Genomic DNA, 26,395 nt, shown 5'->3' on the forward strand with positions numbered 1-26,395 from the left:
CTGAAACCGCTTGTATTAAGATTGACTTTCGATTTGACTGAGAACGAAAATGATAATGAATGAGTTTCAATAATATGACGTACTTTCGATTATCTCAAAAAATGATAGTTTTTTACAAAACTAGCCAGAAAATGAAAAAAACAAAGCAATTTTGTAATGAATATACACAAAAATGTGTATTTAGAAAATGTACTTGAATCATTGGGGGAGGGAAATCCAGACGTGATAAAATTTTGAGGGGGGTAAAGTTAGACCCGGAAATCCGGACGTGACCAAGCTAGGTGGGGGTAAAACCCTGAATCCCCCCCCCCCAGTGCGCACCTCTGACGTAGACTATAATACTAACTTCTATTGTTTATAATATGCACACGGCATACGTTTCCCATACGCATCGAGCCGGCTATATCTGGCTATTAACAGCCGCTTTTTGACGGAGCTGATAACAATAGCTGGTTTTGCTATAAGCTGCTCTGCGAGCGGAGGGTAATGTCTAATCTATTGTTTCATAATAATAAGACACCGCCAAAAAACGGGTTGCCTTTATATAAGTCATAATAAGTAGTGTTGGCAGGTGAAAGGTATGGATCATTGATTGAAAACTGTCCCACCACCATTGAAACTGGCATCTTTTTACAAATCTCTACAACTGAATTTTTGGGCAATTCTTGCTTTGAACAACATGTAGTATATGTTTGTTTATACGTTCATTGACAACGTGATAACAAAAACCATTTATTTCAATTAATTGGTTGTAAATAAAATAGATACGTATTACAAGAATCTTATCATTTTGCTGAAATCGACGATAGAATCTTTGAAAAAAGGAAGACAAGAGTTCAAATAAGAAAATAATGATAAAAATTGCCTACTTTCAGCCGTTTTGTTTACTCTAAAATATCCGCTAACGAGTGGGGGCGTCAGTGTTCCATATGAATCGTATTTGCATGAAATTATCGCGGGCTGAGAATTTCTCAACTTTATTTGCAGCTACGGCGAATTTTTCTCTATTTTTCTTGTATATTTGAATGCATATGAGCCGTACAAAAATGTATCGGCACTAAAAAAGCGATCAAGATAAGAATCTAAGGACGATTGAATAAGAACATCCGCGAATTATTCAGACTATCGGACATTATAACTTTTTAAATTTATAATGTGGAAACATTCGACAAAATGTTAAGTTTTAAGTTTGTATTTCAGTGAATTATTTGTAGTAGAAAAAATAATAAACAATTAATATGCAAAGAGAAGTGATTTCATAAGAGATGAAATCGATAATCATACCGAATGAAAAAGACGATCATTTATGGTATGGCTTTTGCAATTTTTGTTATTAAACAGCTCAAATATTCCGATTTGAATTTTTTAGCAAAAATGTGAAATATAATCCGAACAAATGGTTTAAATCACATATTAAGACAAACTTAGCAAAAACACATGGCAAAATCAAAAGTAATTAGAATGAAATAGAATCTTATCATCTCTATACAGAATTATGAATCATTCTATCAAGCTTTAAGGAGAAAACAAAAAAAATCTCTACAACTCTTACTTACTCTTTGATTTATATCAATCTGGGTTGCAAAATCTACTCGATTTTAAAAAAAAATGTCATTTACGTAGAATATGTATACTCTAAATTTTCTACAATACATTGTAGATTATTCAAAAATTCAAAATTAGAGTCAAATTGCCATTCAAAACATTGTCCGAAGTTGGTGAATGAATGAAATGTGTTTCTATTGAAAAGATTTTTTATGTTAAAAGTCCAATAGATACATTCTCAATAAAAATTACAATGAAAATTCTATTCAATTTTTGGCATTTTGATATATTTTTTGGTGGTTTTAATATATTTGCTAGCCAAAATTGAATGATCTACAATTTTTGTAGATTACATGGGAAAAATATCTAATTTACATGGTAGTAATCTACATTTACCAACCCAGATATCAATTGATAGAATAATTTATTTTAAAATCTTAAATTCAGTATAGATGGTAGAATTCTATTTTAATTTTTATTACTTAATTATTTTTAATCTAGGGGGTTCCGACCTATACAAATGTTGCCTTTCGCGAGCGAATTTTTCATACATATTTTGCATAGGAATGTTTATGTTCAAATCACGACAATATGTCGCACCTCGCAAACAGTATGCGGCATTCGCGAATGGCTGCGAATGAAATATACGAATTTTCATAGATGTTGATGCGAATGAATATGCTTTATTTCGTATATTTTACATATAAATAGGAAAAGTTTATATTTTGCGAATAAACTGCCATTCACGAATAGTAGAAAGCGTTGTGTTTGTTATGGTAGGAGCATGCGAATGTGCTGTAAATTCATCCATCGGCATTTGGCAACGCCATCGATGTCCGAGAAAACGAAAACTAATGGACAGTTTGAAAGAAGTTCCTCAACCAAACAATGTCGTTCAGCCAATTGCTGAATATCAAAATCCCTCCAAAACCATACTTTGATTTAGTTAAATAAGTGTGCCATCTGTAGCCTTGCATTGAATTTAACAATTAGGTCTTATTAATGAGTCCAATTTATTTTGGATGATACAACTACACCCAAAAATATCGTACGCAAAATATGTCTGAATCTACTCAAAAATTCGATCCGTAATTTTACTGTGAACTTTTGCACAATGATAGTGGATGATTTTTCGATAACAATTGATTCTTGAATCTATAGATTAATTTGATAAATATTTCGGTATTTTTGAGACTCTTTATAAAATGTTTTCACGAGTATATGTAATTAATTTGCCCCAGAGATCGACTAACTTCCATTTGATTTGGGAATAAAGAAGTTTGCACAAATCTAACACAAATTTACATCACATTCATTCGAATGTCATGTTTCATCGAATAATTTATTTATCATTATAACAACCATGTAATTAATTATCAAAATATTATAAAAAGTAATACTTACAATTTGAAATCCTGTCGACCTGTATAAAAAGATTCTTGTTGCTTAGCTAGTACTGTCGGTTCTGGCAATGAATCAGGACTAACTGGAACTTGAACTCCGCGTTCCCATTCTTGCTTCCATTGATCTGTAATTACCTAGGGGAGAATCACAAAAGAAAAGAATAGAATTAATTTAAAATAGTCGACAAATAATCAATAACAATTATTTAATAATAGAAAGGCAATTTTTAAGTGAATTGTCCCTAGGTAATTACCCAATATTCATCAGAGGCCAATGGCTCAGAATCTGGTAATTTCATGGCACTGATTAAATCTTTTCGAAATAACTCAGCTGGTGGCTCTGCTGCACTACGATTGTATATAGTCGATAACTTTAGATCACTTAATGATCGAGCTTGCCATGCAGATGACGTTGTTGTTGATGGTGACATCGTTGAACCGTTTTGAGGACCTATAGAATAATAATATAGAATATTATGAACATGTGAAATTCAAATAGTTTCGATTAAATTCAAAACTTACTCTCTATATTAGGATGCATCGAATTGCCGTTACCTAAATTGGCTGAATTAGATTTATTGGCTGGAGGACGTCCTTTTCGTTTTTTTGTCGGCGGCGGATCATCGTTGTCCAAACGACTTTGTCGTTTTCCCCGCTGCGACATTTTCGCACGTTCTTTATCTGCCACTCACTTTAAATTCTTCTTGTTTTCCTCCAATAAGTGCAGTGAACTTGCGATAACATTATTATGATTATTGGTTTTTCTTTTCTTTTTTCTTTGCTTCCTTAGCCTTAAGTTTTAATATGCCTTTTAACTTTTTGTGGAAACTTTGTAATCCTTTCCTTTCAAACAAAAAAAAACTCGTCAAACATACATGATTTCGAAGAAATTATTCTAGATACTGATTATTTAAACGTCAAAGGATAAACGTAGGTCAATACACAAAATAATAGATAAATTATACTGTCACCACTTTTTATCCAAATGGTAATAAATTATTCTTTCGTTTCCAGAATTTTAAGAAGTACTCACAACACAACTCCGTTTTTATATATTTAAGGATGTCTTCTCATTTATACTCTATAATCATTACCTGTAAGAATAATAATAATATATATATATATATTTATATAGAAAGCTTAAGGGAAAAATAAACAAAAATTCGATATGGATTCAATTCATACTCAATCACTCAGTCATTTATACTTGTATTTAAACACATCTAAATTTCCGGCGTTTATTATTTTAATTTGAAAGAATGTCTTATCAATAATGATCGATGAATTATTATTATTAAGTAAATGTGAAGTAAAAGCGTAATAATATTAAATCTTTACTTTTATATTGTCAAAATTATTAAAATTCACAATTTTTTCTTCCTTTTCTCATATATATTCTTATTTAATATATTATTAGCTTTGTATTTTTTATACAAAAACGGCCAGTGTTTATGTGAAATAACGAAGAAGTGAAACAATTCATCTAAGTTTTCATATTTTACAATATTTAATACAACCAGAGTAACATTTTTATTAAAAAACAAAACCGTATTTACTGAAAATAAATGATAAAAGTACATTTTATGTAGGGCGTTTGAATTTTTTTAGTCTGAGTTTTATTAAGTGTAGACAGAAAGTAAATATGCATCTAGTTATGTTTCTCACTCCAAAATTTGTATATATGCAGTAATTATTTTCATTTTTTGTTTATCCCTTAATCCACTAGATTTTCTTTCGGTTACTTTTCGATTAAAATGATAAACCAAATTGAATTCATAGGATTCATAATAGTAAATGGCCCAAACAAATGGTTGCATCTGATCTGACGACATCATATCACTCAGCCATAACAACATAAAAATCAAAGAAAATCATCACATAAAATCACTCTTGAATTTTTTGTTTTTCATATAAGTGGATGTTTGACACATTTAGTTTTGTTGATTTGCCGATAGAAATAAAAAAATATCACTATTCAAAAATACAAATAATATGATTAATTTTCTTCTATTTTAAAATGAAATTAAATCAACTTTCATTCGAAATTTTTATACAGCTTGAAGAACTATGGTTACAACTCACTTTTAAAATTCACTGACATTGTATCTTTTAAATTGTTATTTTTTACATTTACTACACATTGAAATATAAAGTGAGAACTTCTCGTTTGTTGTTATTTAAAATAAACCAAAGGAATATTTACATGGCGAGACACGGCCGCCATTATAATTATTTGACTCCATTTTTATTCAAAAAAGTTCTCTTTGGCTTTCTCTCTTTTTGTCACTGTATTCTCAATACATGGATAGTAATGCACTCTCTTTCAATATCATACTCACGAGTACGTACATGCTCATAGGCCAATATAGATTCGTTCACGTATTTCATGCTCAGTATTTGGTCCATTAAAATCAAGAGTTGACAGAAAAGGTGGCGCTACAGACGTTACTTCTTTTGTGCGCACACACGAAAACATTTTTCCCTCTATTGTATGTTTTAAACTGAAGAGAAGAAAAAAAAAACATTGCCACAGAACATATATAAATGTTCACATGTGCCTGAGTAGCAATATTACCGAAACAAGTATAATAACATCAGTCATTAAAATTTTTACTTTCTTTTAAAAAACCCAAATAAATATATTCCTTTGTTGATAGAGTTTTAACAATATCTGAATCCATATTTTGCATTTCAAAAAAAGACTTCTCGTTCAATTTTTCTTATTTAAATATCAATCGAAGATGACGAATATTTGGATCTTATTTGTTTTTTAAGTTCTTCAGTTGTTTATTATGCATCAGACAACACCAAAATCAACATGAACAATTTTCCTGTAGAGAAACAGAGAACCGAACAGAGAAGAAGAGGAGGAGAAAGAAAGAAAAAGAGAATTTGATAGAGAGTTTGAGAGCGTACTTAAGACTTAACTTTCAATACAAGAAAATTGAATTCTAATAAAAAGAAAAATGAACGGTTCTTATTTTTGGGAAAATTTGGTCGAATGAGAGTGATTACGACTTTCAATTTGCAATTTAATCTTCATTTAATATCATATTTGTTGATAGGATATACATTCATTATTTTATTCTTTATTATTTCCAATTAGTTATTGGAACTTTCGTTTTGATTCTCATGCCAAAACTTGATTCATAAAATGTTGGCACCATTTAATAAAATTTAAATGAATTCTTCCTCAATAATCCATGTTATAAATTGATTCAATGCAATTTTATAGAAAATGTATCAATTTATTTTTGATCGTATGTATTTTTCGATCACATTTGATCACACATTGAATATTACACAAAGGAAATACACACAAATACATAACATCGTTACACTCAAATGCTTGTTTGCACTAACACATACAAATACACATAAACAAATTCCAATGAATATGAGTTTACTTCGTTTATAATAACTCATTTTGTGCAAATCTTTATGTTTTCGTAAATGGTTTATTCATATAAGCTTCTGTCACTTGTTTTAGGATGTTTTGCCGCACACAATTTCTACCTAACAAGCATTGATAAACATACACAAATAAAATCATTTCCAACAAATACCTTGATGTTTAAACAAATTTATGCATCTCAAATAAATGAATAAAATGTTTCAATCAATATCTTTCTATTGACACGACATACATTAATACACGGAGTCACCAAAATACATCTATTTATATCAAAAGAAGAGTTCTATCAATTTATACCAAAAAACATCTTCTTTTTTGGAATAAACCCAACTTGTAGGATTTTCATTGTTTCTTAAAGAATTTCCACATTTACGTTTCGAGGTAAAATTTACACATGTCAATTCAAACCTTTTAAAATCGTGTCGGTTAATTTTGATACAAGTACAAATTCATTGTTGAAAATGAAAATCGATCCACAATTTACTTTTCCTATAATTGTTTTTTTATTTCAATCTTGACACATTTTTTCATCATAACATCTTACCAAGTATTGTTGCTTTTCCATCTATAGGCTCATCATACGTTCTAATAACGATTGGCAGTATAACAAAAACACTACATTGTTTCTATGTATTTAAAAAAAAAACAACACAAATTTGGCTTGTTTTATCGTCTCTTGATTTTTGGTATAATCGCTGAATTATTAAGCTTTTCTGTATGATAGTTGTTGATTTATATTGTTGATTACTATATCGTTTTAATTTCAATTCACAGTTTCCTTTTAACCCGTTTGTTTTCCTATGTTTTCATTTGGATTTTATTATTCAGAAGAAATTTTGATAATGTTATTTACTGCGCCTATATCGAATATGCGATGAACTAGTAGACTTCTTCTTACTTTTTGATCGTCAAACTTTCCATGTATTCGTCTGTTTATAAGTTTCATGTCGTATGTATTGGATTTTTTTACTGCGCGAGCGCTTCACAATTTCCGTGGCCTTTCATTTGTCTTCTTTTTCATGGCTGCGATGTATTTAATAATATGGGCATAATATTGAAAAATCTTAAAAAATTATTATTTATTAAAAATTGTTTGAATGAGTAAAAAATGTTCTTAAAGAGTATGCCATTTATAATTTTCATAATAATACGATTAAAACATTTGTTTTCGTATATGACTACATGTATATGTAGTGCATATGAGTAAATGTTATTGTTATTTACGTATTTTTCCCATCATTTTAGATACAATCCCACTACAAATCCAGATTGATGATTGTTGTAGTGTGGCGCTGCTGTTAAATTCAGTACTAAGTAAACATGGTTGGATAGGATTGATATTTCTCATAAATTCAAGTGGTTGTAGAAGAATTTAAAGATTAATTAATATTTTTGCAATAATGGAAGTTTACATTAGATGCACATTTTAACATTATTATTTTGTGATGTGATCTAGATCTAGCTAGAAAACTAGACAATATGTGGACATAATTCATATTTTTTTCTAATTTCTTATCATAATTTGGCGAGGCCTATTCGTGTTTATGTTCGCTTTATTTTGTCGAAAACATTTTTTTCATAGCGATAGGGACTTGAGAAAAAAAACAATACCAAAAATAAATGAATTATAGATCTAAGTCAAATATATAAATTCCATAGATGTCATTTGTATCTTCCTTGTCAGAAAAAAAAAACAGAAACAAGAGCGCACTAATACAATCGTCTATGATGTTCGAATGTGTTTGTTAGAGAGAGAAAGAGAGAGAGAGAGAGAGTGTGTGTATTTGAAGTGGTATGCGGGATGTGTCTTTTTCGATTATGAACCATTTTTCTGTTTTAGCTTACAGTTCGAATGTCGCACTTTCACAGTATTCATTTATAGTAAATAGCATAGGCATGTATTAGAGCTAAAAGTCAATTTTACTTTTTTCGTTCATCAATTTTTATTATTTCACAATATTCAGGTCAAGCTAAACTAAAAAATGTAGGATTTTAACATTACATTTGTTTTGTTTCGAAGATTGACAATACTTTCCTAATCTATTTCAATTTTAAAAAGTGGTCTTACTACTAACAAAATGTAATTTTGGAATTGAACAGAATATTTATATTTCTGGTTCCATATAAATTAAACTTAAAGAAGCACTGAAATTCGTTTTTATACACTGTGTAAAAAATATAGTCCAAAAAAATAAACAGGATGTGCTTTGTTCGAATCTATCTGAAATAAAAGCAGAAGAAGAAAAATGTGATGAATGTTTTACAGTAATAAGTAATTGATGTGGTTTTAATTTACAAAACATATTTTAAAACTAAAATAATTACGAAGAAATTTTATTTTTCTTTATTTTAATTCAGAAAATAAATATTTGACCCAAAATAAATAATAAATTTATAAATATGTAAAATAATAAATAAGGATTTTCTAAAGTGATCAGTGAAGTAAACGTAACAGTGTTATATTGGACCTATATATAAAATAACAACCGTGATTATAGAATTCGGAAGTTGTTTATTTTTTTCAATCACCAGCAAAAATGTCATCGAACCCGGCAAATAATTGTGTATCCACAAACGCCACTGCCAGTGGGACATCTTCGGTACTATTTTAATTGAAAAATAATTTTGTTATTTTTTCACATTTTTATTATTTTTTTAGTAATTACCTCAACAACCTTAACAGTAAAATAATTACAAATTTTAAAATTACAGATATGTACAAGCAATGCTATAGCAAACAAAAATAATGATAGTTCATGTAGCAGCAGTAATACTGAAGACTACAATGAAATAGAAGATCGTCGTCGAAGAATTAAAAATAGGTCCAGGTAGGTGTATTGTGTAGTTAAGTTACTCAATTTCTTTAAAATATAAGTACGAACAAAACATCATACAACATTCCACGTCCAAACTTAATTTATATATTATCATTGTTTTGATCAATAATTCCTCCTAACCACACGATATGATATATTATTTGAAATGATTTTCTAGAAACGAATCTTTGCGATGAAAAAATACAATACAATACAACAAATATTTATGTTCACAGAAACAACGTACGATTATCGTCAAAATCACAACTGCAACAAGCACGCCGTTCCCCGTTGCCAAGCACAAGTAATTCCATTTCAGTTTCGAACCCAAACTGTTCATTTGTTTCCACGAGCAACAGCGTGCAGTCTCCATCAACATCGTTATCAGCTTTACCAGCAACTATTGGACCAACGGAAAATCGGATCACACTATTAGTTGATGAAACGCGTTTTACAATCGATCCTGCATTATTCACTGCTCATCCAAACACTATGTTAGGTCGAATGTTTAGTTCTGGAATGGAGTTTACGCACACAAATGAACGTGGTGAATATGAGGTTGCCGAAGGAATATCGAATTCAGTGTTTCGGGTTATTCTAGATTTTTACAAACATGGTGTAATAAGATGTCCTCCAACGGTATCTGTTCTATTATTTATTTATCAATTCTTATTGATTCTTTTCGATTATTTGTCGATTATTTTAAAATAATTCTATTCTTTTCTTTTGTGTTTCTCCCCCAGGTATCTGTTCAAGAATTGCGGGAAGCATGCGACTATCTTTTAATACCATTTGATGCAAAAACCATTCGATGCCAGAATTTACGTAAGTTTTCATTTGTTTTGTCATTAATTTCCAGACAATATCTCACGCTGGCTGACTATACGCTACTGGGGATAAAATAACACTTCCAGTGGGCACAAATTACTGTTTTTTTTTTTCAAAAAGTATTGTATATTTCGGCATTTGCGAAATTTTTCCGAATTTTTGGTGTATCAATCTAGTGTATGACTAATTCTTGAAAAAAGGAGGATGAGAAAAATATCAATTCTAACCAGTAAAGTGCACAAAGTGTTAATAAAATTTTTAAATTTCCTTAGTACAGATCGATATAAAGTGCCGAAAAACTAAGACTGTGAAAATTGGGGGGGCCCTTTCAAGATATTGGGGGCAGGGGAGTACCCAAGGGGCGAAGCAGTACTAGATTCAATTCTATCAATTCCATTCAATTCCACTGAATTCTGTTCAAATCCAAATTAAATTCTAGTCCGTGTGTTTTAACTCATTTACTTTTGCAAATTTTAGGTATTACAAGGAGAGTTTCATATATAGTTGCCATGTAGCAGCAAAATGACACTTGCGTGTATTATGATTATGCGTCAAGTGTGATTTGGATGATAAAGAATGTGAATTTTTGATTCTGATTGAACCAGGCGATACAAAAAATTGACCAGAATTTGAGAATTGAAGAAAAAAAAATATTTCACCATCGTATGAAAAACACGGAAGACCAAGTCTTACGTACGTACATATTTTGTATTTGCCATTTCAGCGGTCCTCTGTGTTTTTCATATAAATCTCCCATCAGATAGTGAAAAATCGTGAAAAACGAAAAAAATATTACTATTATTTTTTTCAATTCTCAAATGCTGGTCAATTTTTTGTATCGCCTGGATCAATCAGAATCAAAAAATTCACATTCTTTATCATCCAAATCACACTTGGCGAATAATACACGCAAGTGTCATTTTGCTGCTACATGGCGACTATATATGAAACTCTCCTTGTAATACCTAAAATTTGCCGAAGTAAATGAGTTAAAATACACACGGACTAGAATTTAATTTGAAATTGATCAGAATTGAGTGGAGTTGAATGGAATTGAAAGAATTGAATCTAGTACTGCTTCGCCCCTTGGGAGTACCCCACCATGTCAAAATTTGGTCGGATATAAAAATAATGCGGCAACGGATAACAACGTTCGTTGTCGCTATTCACTCACTTCGTTTCCGTGCGTCTCCGCTATTCACTTGGTTCGTTTGCAAGCGACTTACGCATGCTACAATATATTTTACATGCCTCAATTCATTTGCTTTGGACTATAATACGCTAGTGCTTGCTAGTCGCTGCTAGTTTCTGCTAGTTTCACTAGTTTTTCTAGTATGAATGTCCCCTAGGCCCCCCCATTAGGGAAAAATGATAAAAAGTCGATTTTTCACTTTTTGTGTGCGGAATTTCGCACTCAAATGTATGGCCACCTGTAACTAATTTTATCCGCACATTTCATTTAGGTCATTGCCCACATCCTCCCATCACCCCCAAGGGGGGTCCCCATACAAAATTCACGAAAATTTCGAAAAATACCCCGAAATTGGGTCTATACCCCATCTAACCCCAAAATTAATTACATATTCGGATTCCTCGTAAAAATTACCTTCATACATTGTCAATCTGTCTTAACCTACAATTAACTCCATCTAACTTGAACCTTCAATTCGGGTCGAAAAGTGAAAATACCCCATTTCATTGTGACTTCACAATGGGATATTCACCCCTTATGACTCAACTGGGCAAATAAATTTCTTCCCATGAAAGTTACGCATATCAATGTAGTTTCCATTGGCATGTTGCTTTGGTCGCCCTGAATGACCCAATTCGAAGGGCGGGGGTCAAAATTGTGAAAGTTTTTTATTTTCAATGACGTAACTTTCAATTTCCTTTATATTATCTGAATTTATTCATGCAAAACATAATTGGTTCAAGTCATGTACTAATAGTGTTTCTAATGTACCGAAATAGTGGTATTTCATATACACCGATAGTGTATTCAAAACACCGATGGTGTATGAAAAACACCAATCCGAGTGTAAGCATTACACCAAAAAGTGGTTTATTATGCCCAATTTGCCATCGAAATCTTAGTTGTATTTTAAAGACATTGTCGTACACACGTATGATACATCAAGTTGTGTTTAAAGTTGTAGACGTCTTCGCAATGCTTAGCTATGTTTTGTTAATTTCTTTCGAAATATTTAAAATATTTTCATATAGGTGGTCTTTTGCACGAGCTCAGTAATGAGGGTGCGCGATGTCAATTTGAAGTGTTTTTAGAAGAACTTATTCTTCCAGTTATGGTGGCATCAGCTGAACGAGGAGATCGTGAATGTCATGTAGTTAACTTACTTGACGATGATGTAGTTGATTGGGACAAAGAATATCCACCTGAAATGGGTGAAGAATATAGTCAAACGGTTGCAAGTACTGCCATGTATCGATTTTTTAAATATATTGAAAATCGCGACGTTGCTAAACAAGTAATGAAAGAACGTTCGCTTAAGAAAATTCGTTTAGGCATTGAGAGTTATCCGACACATATTGAAAAAATAAAAAAGCGACCAGGTGGACGAGCAGAAGTAAGTCATATCTAAATTTTGTTGTAGTCATATTGAGTTCACTAAAAAATGTATTCCATTTAGGTAATTTATAACTATGTTCAACGTCCATTCCTGCACATGTCATGGGAAAAAGAAGAAGCTAAGAGTCGTCATGTAGATTTTCAATGTGTCAAATCGAAATCAGTTACAAATTTGGCCGAAGCTACCGCCGATCTTCCGATTCCATTGGATGCTGGTAAAACATATCGTTCTTCTTATTAAAAGTAACAAAAATCCTTACCGCACTTTAGTTTGATTAATTTGTAAACTCAAGTTGTAGTTATGTATCGTTTAATTACTATTGTCTCCACTCATAAAGAACTGTTATGATATAAAATTGTACCGAGATAAGATCACAAAATCAAACATTTACTGCAACTCATACTTTGAAATATATTTTCATCGTGTTGAATTAAATGAGCTATGGCGTAGAATTTTTTAAATCTTTAATTACTTTTGGACAATGACGTTCACATGCATGTTTAGATTTCAATTTGTAATCCATTTGGTTCAGTCTTGGGCCTGGATTCGAGAGAAAATTACAAAATCGATTTTCAGTAAAAGGATTGAAAACATTCAAGTAATTTCAAATCGATAGTAAAATTAATTTTAAAGAATATTAGAATATTAATAAAAAAATAAAAATATTAAAAAATATATTAAATATTATATAATTTTTTTTAATTATTGCATATATTCTAGTTGTTTTTAGCAAAAATGTGCACTAGATTCTACCGAGTTTTTTTTTCACCACTAATTTTGCTGTCCATTTTTGATAAAATTACCCTTAAATTTTCACGAAATTTAACCGAAAAAATCTGACGCTTAATAATAGGAGAGTGGCTAACGTATGTAATATAAGTCTAGTTCCGAAATTAGTTTTCAGTATTCACTTACGGTGTTGTTATAAGCCAATATATATGTGAAACAAAACAAAACAATTTGTGATTGTGCTAAATCTATCTCCAATTCTTTACTCATCCCGAATGTTTCCGAAATTTGAGCAATCACGGGAAAGTCCACTTTACGAACAGTTGTTACAGTTTTCATGGAATGTTGTTTTTTAGTTGTATTTTCAGTTATTTCTTCAAACTGTTGTAAGTATAAGTCATGGCTTAAGATAAGAACACTGTATACTGGAATAGATTGTACGATGATGGGAATTTTTTTCGTATTATTCAAGTAAAGAGTATTAAAGCAAAATGTTTGGCCTCTTCAAAAAATGTAAGAAATTCTTACCGAAACGTCTTCTTTTCATAAAAAATAACGTATATTGTCCGATTCTTAGGTTCTTTCAGTTTTTGCTTAGTCTGGCCACTTTCGAAAAAGAGCAGGCTGTGTGTTCTGTATAATTTCAGCAGACACTGCTATTTCTAGCACGATAGCTATGCTCTGCCTAAGTTTGACGCATTGCATACCGCATTGAAATCGGTGACTGCTGTAAGCAGTGTGTGTTCGTTACGCGGCAATAGCGACACCGTAAACCATCAATACACATGCATGAATGCTGCGTAATACACGGTATCGCTATTGCCGCGTAATGAACACACACTGTAAGCAGGCATCGATTTCAATGCGGTATGCAATGCGTCAAACTTAGGCAGAGCATAGCTATCGTGCTAGAAATAGCAGTGCCTGCTGAAATTATACAAAACACACAGCCTGAAAAAAAGATTTCATCTCCCTACCTTTTGTATTTAAAATTGTACGCCAATAACTCAATTTGCTTGATTTTGTGATATTGGAGTTGAGTAATCTTCATAGTAATTTTATTTTCATACTTATTTTTCATGGAATTCTATATATTATCTTAATTCATTAGAAATTCTTGAGTTTTTTTTATACATTTGTATTATTAGTTTATTGCTAAATTCCGATAATTAGTTTTTAAAATCAGTCAAATATTTTTTGATAATATTGTATTTTTAAAAGAGATTTTAATGTAGAAACGTTCACTCCTTGATTGATAAAATACAACCTTTAACTGTTTTTATTACCAATCTTTTCATTTTTTTTCTGCGGTTAACGATACTCTGTTTTATGTTTTGTATTTAGGTGTTAATTCATTGCCTCAAGTGCAACTCATGCAACCAGATCCCATTCCACGTCAATATGTTGATGGCGTTATTGAAGATGGTGTTATTGGTGGTATTCTGAACATAGATTTAGAACCTTAGAACATTTATTAAAAAAGATGAATTAAAAGATAAAAGGAACAAAAAATAAACTTAATTAGAAGATAAAAAATCACATTAAATTTCTTGGGATATTTTCAACAATGTTTTTGAATTTGTAATTAAAAATAAAAATAATTTATCACCTAGTCCCATGACATTTTGATTGTTTTTATATCTAAGTTTTGAAAACAATATAATTTCGACCATCTTTAAGAAAAATTCAAACAGTAAGAATAATTCAGATAGCAAGTAACTCTCTAGCTCGGGACGAGCTTACAACACTTCAAAATTATATGATGTATGAATTCTTTCATAAGTTTTTTAAAGCAAACCATAGATTACGCTGAAAATATCTCCTAACAATAAAAATAATAATATCAGAGTATTGCTCAGCGCTGCTGCCATCCACAGCATATTAAAATATCTTGCTGAGAATGCGTCGTCCGTCACATGCGAATGTACGTAGCAGTTCAAAACATTCAAACGATTTTATAGAGAAAAATGCATGTATTGTTGTTCGCTGTGATGTGAAAAGTACGTACCTTCGCATGCGACGGACGACGCATTCTCAGCAATATATTTTAATATGCTGTGGATGGCAGCAGCGCTGCGCAATACTCTGAATAATATGCACAATTTAATAAATAAATATATAATATAATAATATTCAATTATTTTTCGTCAATAAATTTTGAGAGAGATTCATTTTATTTGTTCCAATTTCAAAATAAAAATTAATTTACAAATGTAAGATTTAAAAGGTATATAATTTAGAGTAATTATTTCGTTTTTTTTTTAAATAATTGAATGTACGAGAATGAAAGTGAGACTTCTCCTCAGAACATAGAAATGTGTAACAAATCTTAAAGATTTTATTGAATTGTAGTACCAACACAAATTTTATTGAAATGAAACACGGCGTGTTACACTTCAATGAATTTTGTTTTGGTATTACATTTGAATTTTTTTTGCCGTGTGTATCAACTTAAAATGCTTTTTTACGATGTTACCAATAAAAAAAATTGATTTTGATGTTACGAATAGAAAAAGTTGGTTTTGATGTTACGAGTTAAAAAAAAAAATTACGCTTTTTATAAGATCGATCAGAAAAGTCATGAAAAATCTTCAACATGAATTGGAATGTTAATCAAATGTCAACATATAAGGTTATTCAATAGGTTGGCAAGTTTATATCAAACTCTCGGAGATTCGATATAGAGCACTCCCAAAGTGAAAAAAATTCAGACCGTGAATCACGTGATTTGGATGATATGGAATGCGATTTTTTTCATTCTGATCTCACCAGGTGATACAGAAAGTTGAGTAGTATTTGAGAATTGAAGAAAAAAAAATTATTTTTTTCATTTTTCACGATTTTTTACCATTTACATGGGTGGCTTGTATGAAAAACACGGAAGACCGCTGAAATGGCACTGCCGTAGGTCCGTATATATTTGGCGTTTGCCATATGATACCTATTGAATAGCCTTATAATGTTGACATCAAAACATCAAAACCAATTTTTTTCATTGGGAACATCGTAAAAAAGCATTTTAAAGTGATACACACGGCAAGAAATTTTCAAAATGTAATACCAAAACAAAATTTATTGAAGTATAACACGCCGTGTTTCATTTCAAAAAAAATTCCGTTGGTACTCAATTCAATAAAATCTTCAAGATTTGATACACATTTCTATATTCTGAGGAGAAGTCTCACTTTCATTCTCAGAGATTCAATTGTTCTATGATTTGATCTATTTTGCTTTAAATAATTTTCAATTTTTAGTAAATTTACTTCTTAATTAATTCAATTAATATCACTGTTTGGTTTTTTTGCGTAAAAATCGTTTAATATTGTATAGGTATAATTTATCAGATCATATTTAGTGTAATAGTTCCTTCTAATTGGTACATCAAAAAGCGGTATTGCACTGGTATTATGTTCCGAAACGTAATAGCTCATACTGTTCGATATAAGTGTTGATTTGATATCACCGCGTATAATTTTGAAGATGAAAGACAAACGCGCTTTCTTGCTGTTCATATTTTGGTAGTCTGTAGTTATTCCAGAACATTTTTCTTAATGCTAATAGTAGAAGTTGTTTTTGAATTGATTCGGTCTTTTGCACATTTAATAATAATAACGAACAGCGTTCCTCCGCCTTGGTGGTTTATTCAAAGTAATATAAATATGAAATAATCTATATAATTTTTATCTCTAATGTATAAATATTTTTGAATTTATCTATTTTGTTTTAAATAATTTTCAATTCTCAGTTTTACTGTAGATAAATTTACTTCTATATCAATTAAATTAGTATAACTATTTGGAATTTTTCTGGTATATAAATCGTTGAATGAAGATAGCATAAAATTTATTGGATCATATTTTGTGTAATCAGTCCTTCTAATTGGCAAATTAAATAACGGTGTTGCACGTGTATTATGCACTAAATCATAATATTTCATAGGTTGACTTCATATCTCCGTGAAAATTTTTAAAGATGAAAGACACCTGCGCCATCTTGCGTCTCTCCTCAAGAGTAATCATTTGTAAAAACAGTAGTCTATGTTCGTATTTCGGCAGTTTATAACTGAACGCTCCAGAATAAAAACGGCTTATTGTTTGGTCGCATATCGAAACGCGACTCAAAAGGGTTGCATATCAAAGCGTGACAATATTTTGTTAACAAGCGATCTTCGTATATTGCGGATTGAAACAATTTATTCGATATTAATTAAATTAAATTCGATATTTTCCATTTTTTAACAATAAAATGTCTCATCCGAAATATACAGCGATCGTTTTATGCCTAGCAATGCCTAGAAAATGTCATACGCAACGTACACATGAAACGTCATTGCACTGCTGTTAGAATTTAGGTAAGTGTGTATTACTATGGATTAATATGGATTACTACTCACAACATAGAATTACTTTTAACAAAACTGATTATTCTAGTACTGCTCTGCCCCTAGGCAGGCACACAATCTTACTCTAAACTGTGTGTACGATATAAAGAGAATAAAATGTGAGATAGCATTGGACAACGATTTGAGTGACAGAGATGACAAATTTTTACGTTCTGATCATCTGGTGAAATTAGAATGAAAAAACTCGCATTCCTTGTCATCTAAATCACGTTTGGCATTCGGTCATTATTCAATAGGTTTTAAATGGGAAGTTTATATGAAACTCTCTGATCTCACTGATTCAGAATTTCGGAGTTTCGGGTCAAAAAAATCACACCTTGAGGGCTTTTGACCCCTCGACCCCCTTAAGGGGTGGAAGTACTTAGAGGAAAGGGGCCCTAAAAATGTCTCAGTGAAACAACATTTAACACTGCTATTAAGAAAAACCATCACGGTTTATCTATCTATTTTACATTTTTTAGCTTTTTTCTGCATTTTTGGCTTTCTGCGTTTATTTTTCTGCATTTTTGATTTCTGCATTTATTTTTCCGCGTTCTGTGAAGCTACCCGATAAAATCAATTGGGCAAACGATCCAAACAATTCAATCATCAAATAATGACCGATACTGTTACCGTATCGGTTCTGTACACCAAACCAGACCGAACGTGGAACGAAAATTTGCATTCACAGCCGGACAATCTTTTTGATAAGAAATACGTTATTAAAATGAGAGGATGTGAAGAATTCAAGTCTATTTGAGAGACTCAAATCGAAACTAAACACCGCAACAATTTGAAAATTTGCTGTCATTTCCTCCCATTGCGTTATTGGCATTGATCATGGGAGCGACTTGACATCAGCGCCAGTCCCTCATTACTAAAATAGTACAAGTTTGCAATAGATGGCGCTTATAAATGGACAAACACGCTTAGATTTTATTGGAAGAAAAATGAAAATTTTTAGAATCGGCATCAAGACACATTATTAGAAATAATGTTGTTAAATTAGACAAAATTGATAAATTTTTGAAAAATGTACTCAGACAATAGTCATTATACAATGAACACAATCGAAATCTGCTGCTCCGAAGTCGAAAAGGCAGGTGGTTGAATATTCGTTCGGGTAGTGTTTCATTGTGAACGTTATTATAAATTTTGTGATAACTAAATAAATAAATATTTAGCTTAGCTAGGCTTGATACAATGTGTGTTACATAAATTTTGTAGCCTTGTTGTATGTTCCTAGCAACAGTACAAGGGTAGTACGGAGGGCACGCTAAATTCAATTTGAAGAGAACGCTCGAATATTTGACATTCATATGTTGACTTTATTTAAATATAAAATTTACTTTACTTACTCTTCAGTCCAACTCTTGCTATTTTATTTTTTTCCAAAATTATTATTTATTTATTTATTTATTTACATATAGAGAATATTCTCCACATAATTTTTCTAATTAAACCAAAGATACATTTTCACTCAATTGTTAAAGATTGAAGTTTTTTGCAAAACAAAACGGTTTCTTGATATTTTTAAAAACATATTTTTCCTCATGTTGGGGTGGAAAAAAGCTTCAACACATATATTTGGGAAAGTCACACATTTTCCCCGTAAACTTTGCGACGTCTCACTCACTCCTCAATCTATATACTCGCATAACAGATTCATCGCTGTCCTTGTCATTCGAGCTATAACCTTTTGTATGTACCGATGCGCTCAACCAAAAGCGCACAACACGTACAACAAATCAATTTTCTTGGTGGTACTTTGAAACAGAAGGGGAACGAAAATGTATACTGGTTTTTCAACTCGACAGAAATTGAGTGCGTCGAACAAATCGAAATAGTAAAAAACTTCAGATAGTAAAAATTCATCTAACTTATTGGATTTTAAAGGCATTTGTTTCGAAATTCTCTTTATAGAAAATAAAAGTTGTATTCATTTTGTTTGTTCCATAAATTTTGATTCGTAATTTTTACAAAAGAAGCATAAACTATAAACGAAATAAGAATGGAGAGCACCCAAATTGATAAAAACGGATATTGAAGTTCGTGTGGTTTACGTGTGATATAATACAATAAACATCGAAGAAATCGACAAAATAAACGATTGGATATCGTACTACAAGTAGTGTATGAATGTAACATATAATAATTGTTGATGACACTGAATTAAAAAAAAAATTAATCACCATTCTTAACAAAAACAATTGAAAAGTACCATAACTAACGTACAAAATGCAGCCACCACCAAGAAAAGTAAGTATTAGATGTTGATTATATTATGAAGAAGAAGAATTAGACTATAATTGTCGATTTTTTTAAATTAATGTCTTGAACATTTTGTTTTTTTTCCTACTATTTTTTATTATAATTGTTCAACTTTTGTGTTCCTAACTTGTATATTATCGATTTTCATTTTATTTTTCATTTTGAATTTATACAGATTCTTCTATAGAAATAGACTTAACTTTTTTTTTTTTAAATAAAAAACAAATGATCAACGCATTCAAATCGTTGCAATATAATTTCATTCATCTTCTGAAAAAATATTTACCTTTTAGAGTTCAATACTATATAGATTGACATATTAATATCGAGTAATTAAGTAATTGATGAGAACGAGATAGACTGCAAAAATTAACAATAATTGTAGGAAAATTTACTAATTTGATTTTTCAATTTCTGAAAGGAATTTAAAAAATGTATATATACTATATTTATTTATTTAAATAATACACCAGGCGAAGGAACGCTGTACAGTCATTATTATTATTTATTTGAAACTTTGAAAAATTATCTGTGGTAAAAAGTTTTTAATTGATAACTACGAAAAATTTATTTGAACCTAATATTCGTTTAAATTTTTGAACTACAAATAGGGAAATTACGGCAAATACTTAAAGGGCCTACACTCTGAACAGCTTGCTAAGCTTCAATTGAAGAACCAACATGAATGTGAACTACTTGAAGACATTAGACAATTCACAATTAAGAGGTCTGCCATTGAAAAAACGTATAGTGAATCATTGTTGAAAATATCATCATTATACTTAAACAAGAAGATGGTGTGCATTCCCGAAATTAAGCTGGATGGTACCGAAAAATGGTAATTGGAGACAAATCATTTCATCTCACTCTCATTGAGAAATGAAGTTTACTCTATAATATCATGTGAGATGAAGTGAGATGACATGAGTTGGAAGAATTTACATAAATGCTTATAAAACATGGAGTGGTATAAACACTTTTTTATGAGAAGATGTACTTTTTTCCTAATCAAAGCTTTGAATTGTCTTCTTTGAAACCCAGTTTTCATGTTTGGTAAAGAGAATTCTGTTTTATTTATGTACATGTGAAACCAAAGGAATATGTGGAGTGTATGGCAGACAGTTCTAGAAGAGAATGAAAAGCTTGCAAAGGCTCGGTTGGCTGCGATTGAGGTCTTTCAACAACAAATCGCCGATGAAGCGAAAGGTCTTCGAGAATATAAAATCCAAATTAGTAAAAAATGCTTAAATCAACTAGGAAATATTCAAAAGGAACTGCAAACTACTGTACAAAAAATAGATATCACAAAGAAGTCATATTTCGATGAGGAACACAGCGCCCATGGAGTTCGCGACAAAGCTCGTGATATTGAAGAAAAGCTCAAAAAGAAAAAAGGTTCATTTTTCCAGTCGATCACATCACTACAGAAGAATAGTGCACGAGTCACGTCACGCAAGGAGGAACTGGAAGAGAAATCAACAGGTGCCCGAAACGATTATCTTTTGAGTTTGGCACAAGCAAATGCGCATCAAAATCGCTATTTTACGGTTGATTTACAAACTACAATGACTACGATGGAAAATTATGTTTTTGAGCGTATCGCCGATTATTTAACATTGATGGGTCGAACTGAACTTCTAACATGTTCCGCAACTCAACATTCATTTACTAAAATTCGCGATCAAGCTCATCAATTAACCCGAGATTACAATGTACAGTGCTTATATTTATTGTATCCAGTACTGAAGCAACACATTCACTATGATTTTGAAGCCTGCGATAATGATCCAGTCAGAAAAATAACAGCAGAACACGACTCAGCTGCAGCAACATTAAGTCGTGAAGCAAAGTTATTTGCATCAAAAATTGTTCGTGAGAATAATTCAATTCGAGATAATGCTCGAAAACTTACTGTTTGCCAACAATTGCGCGATTCTGGACAGCGCACTGATCCCAATGATTCAAATGGTCCCGATTTAGAAACTAAAATTGAAGAATTTCGTGAGAAAATTCGTAAATCAGAAACTGAAAAGGCAAAATCAGAAGCATGTTTGGAATGTCTACGCATCGGTGGTGTTAATGTTGATGAATGGATTGGTAATTATAATTCATTTAAAAAATTAAAAAAAATATTTTTTCATAATGTTTTTTAGAAGAAGCTGAAACATTAGGTATACAGGAACTACCACGATCGTCAAGTTCTCTATCAATGCGAACTGATGCATCAGGACATGGTGAACATGCTAGCTCAGATTCATTCTACGATAGTGATAACACTGAAGCAGAAGCATCACCAGCTCCGCAAACTACAACGAAACCTATAACACAAACGCAAGGAGGTAATTATTATATCTAAGCCAGTAGTTTTCGGAAACGTAATCAGAAAAAAATCAGGTGTACCTCTAATCAAAAAAATCAGGGGAGCCAAAAATCGAAAATTTTGTATGGGAGGTAACGTATGTATAGAAAGTCTTTAGACTAAATTCAGACGTTCACCATTTGAACAACAAACATACAATATTAAATTCTTTTTTATTGGTATAAACCTTTATTCATGGGCTATTGAATAGCACATTTGCATTACACTGAACGGACCATTGTCTTTGTGTGTGTCGAACCTTCAAAATCATGCTTTGGCAGACCGATTTGTCGATTTCTATCAAGTTTCAAGTTTCTCTCAATCCATCCAACCAATTGTTGCTCGTTTCAAGTATTTTGGACCTTCGCCTATAACATACGTCCAAAACTAGATGAGAAATAATTAATTTGGTGTCCTTTTGTGGGGTTAAAAAGATTTTTTGATGGAAATGCTATTTTTTAAGAAGTGAGCCATTATTGTGGTTTTTTCTGCTTGTAATGGATGTATGGATTATAGTGGGGAGAAAGACTCAAAAGAGAAAATCTCGTCGCGAAGGTCAAGGACCTATTGCAAAGCTACCCGTGGAGAAAGAGTAAAACAGCTCGTTCCTACCGATTGATAATAAAATCATCCATAGGTTTAATGTTGCGACACTATTACGTGGGTTGTGTTACATTAAAAGTATCGTTCCCTGTAACTTGTCTATCGTTATTTAGTAAAGTGGGGGTGTCCCTCAGTTGAGAGAATCTACCCGACTCTTTGATGAAGCTAAAAATTTTTGAAATATCAAATTTTAAGACTTCCTCTGGATTGATCGTCCCCTTACCAAAAATAGTAACTCTGGTACGATCTAGTTGTGTACATGTACATGTGCACAGGAAATGAATTGAGGTTTCCTCATTTCTTCCGCAAAGGTCACAATCTGGATCATCCCTAACTCCAATGCGCTTCAAGTGTGCATTCAGTCTAATATGACCTGTTAGGATACCTATGGTATAACTTAGTTTTATTTTACTTAAACTAAGTAGTTGTGATGCAATCTTTTTACTAGGTGTCGTTAGAAAACTTCTAGTTGTTGAGCATGTATTTGTGTTACGCCATCGTATGATAATACTTTCCTGTAACCATTTGTTACATATGTTCCTACATTTCCTTTCGTTCCAAGGAAGAAAGGGTTCGGGACCATATGCTCTTTGCGAAGCACCTTTTTTGGCTAAAATGGCCGCCCTCATTTGTCCCTGAGTTTGGGTTTGAGGTGAAATCCATTTTAGGGTTACTTCCTTACGTTGCGCTATCTGCGTTAGTAATGTAATACAGTCTAACACAAGTTTGGTGTCCACTTTGAAGTCGTTTAATGCTTTAATAGCATACAAACTCTCCGTGTGAATCACTATGGGTGATGTGCTGAGATTGTCATTTGCTATTTCTATACTGCAGTTCTGCTTGTAAAGTACAGTTTTATCTTTAATCCGATAGTTCTCAACGAATTCTATCGATTTCAACAATATTTGGTTGATGATGGGGCAAGTTATGGAGATTTAACCTTACGTTTCAGCACTAAATTTTCGAAAAATGGCTATAAAACACAGACGCCATCTATTGTAAATATATTTCCAACTTAAAGTTGTGTTGAAAAGTCTCAATATTAATGTTAGATTTTTGACATTAGCGACAGCGTTGAGTAACACATTATTATTGTAACGAAGCATTGCCAGTAATGTTATAAGAATAGCAATAACTATTACTGGTAATGCTAAAATCTAACATTACAATTGTAATAGCATTACAGTAATGCTTCGTTACAATTGTAATGTGTTACTGCAAAATGTAAATCTGTATCTGCAACAGAAGTCTGAAAATGTAAATAAAATTGTAAATTTTTTAAATCAGGTTTTTGGAAAAATGCCGATGAGAAGTCTAATTATATCACATATAATATATGCAGAATAAAAATTAGAGAATGTTATTCCTAATAATCTTATATCTTTACAGATGATGATGACGATAGTTCCATTGCCGATTCGGAAGAAAACTATTCTGCGCCCGAACAACCAGAACCTCAAATAGAGGAGTTTGCAAATTGGGATGATCCAACGGCGGTTGATTGGGGTGCTGCAGATTCAACCAAAGACGTTGAACAAATAATTCCAAATTCAACTACATCGGTTTCAACGGCTGTGCAACCAACTGCTGAACAAATATTCAAGTGTATAGCTCTGTATTCATACAATGCTCAAAATCCTGACGAGTTGACAATTGTTGAAAATGAGCAACTTGAAGTGATTGGAGATGGGGATGGGGATGGTTGGCTTCGGGCAAGAAATTATCGTGGTGAAGAAGGTTATGTTCCACATAATTATTTGGATGTTGAACGAGATCTCTCAATTGATGCTAATGCCAATCAAGCATTAAGTACACAAATCTCATTCTCATCAGTTGATTATACTGTCGAATGTGAAGAGCCTGATGTTCAATCTCCCGACCAAGTAAGCGTTATAGCCGTGCCAGTTCAAACTGAAGCACTATCGAAAGAATACTGCATTGCACTCTATGATTACGATGCTTCTGCTGACGATGAATTAACATTCGAAGAAAACCAAATAATAACGATAATAAATAAATCACCGCATGGTGTGGACGACGGTTGGTGGGAGGGCGAGTTGAATGGAACATTTGGAAATTTCCCTTCTTTAGTTGTTGAGGAATGTGATCAAAATGGAGAACCACTGACTGAACCGGATATGGAGTCACCTGAAGCAGTTACGCCACCTACATTTGATGCCCCACCACCTATACCCCCAGAATATTATAAAGATTTGGAAGATGCAGTAAACGAGGCTAATTTACTCAATGGTGAGTGGTGGTTTTCATAATATTGCGAGTTAAAGTTCCATTTTATGCATATAAAAAATTGGGTTTTCCATTATCGTGTTCAAAATAACTGTTGATATTGATCTTTGAATTCCAGATAAAGCACGGGATAATGTCTGGTTTAATCTAAATCCCATTTTTTCTTATACGAAAATAATTAAATTTCAATTAGTCAGTTGCACGAATAACATTATTTCAAGTGTATTTTATTTCATGAAATTCGAGTAATGCGACATAGCCAAAATATCACTACTCTGCATTCTGTTGGTAGATTTCCCAACATTGTGATTACATTCATACAATATATTTTTCAATTTATTAATCTTATCATTAAGAATTCAGTGATATCGTATTAGTCGAATTTTTTGGTCAAAATTGCATTTTGAGCAAGAGTATATGTTGTCATTTGACAGCCCTTTCTAAATAGCATACTTCTATTGTGCATATCTCTCAATATAAGATGGTCTTCCTCTCAAAATTGACCTCTTTAAAAAAAAAATCGATTTCTTTTATTTTGAATCCTATATTGCGTACTATACAGGGTGGCGCATATAATAGGGTTTTCCAGGGGGTGGGAATTTTGAAAAACCTTTTGGGGGTATGTTGGGGGTAAAAAATAGAAATTTTCCATCGGAGCAGAATTTTGAATTTTTCCCCAGGGGGGGATGGGGGTGCCCCAAATTTTTCAAAAGTTCATCGGATCAAAAAATAATGTACTACAAAGTTGTTCAAAAAGACGAGAGAAATTTTTAAGGACCCCTGCCCTCCAAGTCCTTTTACCCCTTGAGAGGGTCGGGGGGTCAAATACCCACGAGGTGTGATTTTTTGACCTGAAACTCCGAAATTCAGAATCAGCATGGAAAATACTTTAGAATTGATATTTTTCTCATTCACCTTTTTGGCCAAGTTTCAGTGTCCCATATGTGGTCAAATCTTTACAAAGTCTAGGGGGAGATTGCGAAACAACTTCAAAAAAGAATATAAACAAATATATACGAATATGCCACGAATATGCCACCAATATTTCCAATATACTTAACAAAATACTTTAGCTATTAGAGTATTACTCTAGTTACTTAAACGACTCACTGTAAAAATATTATTGAAAAGAAAATGTTTCAATGAAAAACCGAAAAAATGGTTTTTTTCTTGATTTGTATAATTAAAAAAAATGTTTTATTTTATTTTT

General features: G+C 31.7%; 3 protein-coding genes across 8 annotated transcripts in view; 2 read left to right on the forward strand and 1 right to left on the reverse strand.

Moving 5' to 3' along the window:
- Positions 1 to 7,469, reverse strand: part of LOC116339202 (PHD finger protein rhinoceros) — a 23,967-nt gene extending 16,498 nt beyond the window's left edge. Inside the window, exons 1-5 of one of the 5 annotated variants that reach the window (XM_031764929.1) lie at positions 6,908 to 7,469; positions 3,982 to 4,042; positions 3,471 to 3,786; positions 3,203 to 3,399; positions 2,950 to 3,083 (exon numbers count right to left, since the gene is read on the reverse strand). In XM_031764929.1, coding sequence (XP_031620789.1) covers positions 2,950 to 3,083; positions 3,203 to 3,399; positions 3,471 to 3,612 — 473 coding nt within the window. In that variant the 5' untranslated portion in view covers positions 3,613 to 3,786; positions 3,982 to 4,042; positions 6,908 to 7,469. Of the gene's footprint in view, positions 1 to 2,949; positions 3,084 to 3,202; positions 3,400 to 3,470; positions 3,792 to 3,981; positions 4,043 to 5,030; positions 5,141 to 6,907 lie in introns of those variants that run through there. The other 4 variants (XM_031764931.1, XM_031764927.1, XM_031764930.1 and 1 more) reach the window with 4 other exon arrangements.
- Positions 7,470 to 7,657: 188 nt separating this feature from the next.
- LOC116339203 (BTB/POZ domain-containing protein 10) lies at positions 7,658 to 14,875 on the forward strand. 2 transcript variants are annotated; one of them, XM_031764932.1, is made up of 8 exons: positions 7,658 to 7,722; positions 8,722 to 8,963; positions 9,076 to 9,191; positions 9,416 to 9,818; positions 9,923 to 10,004; positions 12,231 to 12,592; positions 12,656 to 12,809; positions 14,669 to 14,875. In XM_031764932.1, exons 2-8 carry the CDS (start codon positions 8,901 to 8,903, stop codon positions 14,788 to 14,790), a joined length of 1,302 nt encoding a protein of 433 aa, XP_031620792.1. In that variant the 5' UTR covers positions 7,658 to 7,722; positions 8,722 to 8,900; the 3' UTR covers positions 14,791 to 14,875. The 2 variants fall into 2 exon arrangements, with proteins under 2 accessions (XP_031620792.1, XP_031620793.1); XM_031764933.1 differs by lacking the exon at positions 7,658 to 7,722 and having other exon boundaries at positions 8,394 to 8,963; positions 12,656 to 12,837; positions 14,669 to 14,770.
- A 4,615-nt stretch (positions 14,876 to 19,490) lies between these two features.
- Positions 19,491 to 25,208, forward strand: LOC116339328 (protein nervous wreck). Its single transcript, XM_031765149.1, has 5 exons — positions 19,491 to 19,964; positions 20,588 to 20,814; positions 21,073 to 22,073; positions 22,130 to 22,315; positions 24,328 to 25,208. The coding sequence occupies exons 1-5, from the start codon at positions 19,944 to 19,946 to the stop codon at positions 25,206 to 25,208; spliced, it is 2,316 nt and encodes a 771-aa protein (XP_031621009.1). The 5' UTR covers positions 19,491 to 19,943.
- Positions 25,209 to 26,395: the final 1,187 nt, after the last annotated feature.

Source organism: Contarinia nasturtii, unplaced genomic scaffold, assembly GCF_009176525.2.
Source record: "Contarinia nasturtii isolate CC-2019 unplaced genomic scaffold, AAFC_CNas_1.1 Cnas_scaffold_493, whole genome shotgun sequence".
In the NCBI taxonomy this organism is placed as follows: Eukaryota; Metazoa; Arthropoda; class Insecta; order Diptera; family Cecidomyiidae; genus Contarinia; species Contarinia nasturtii.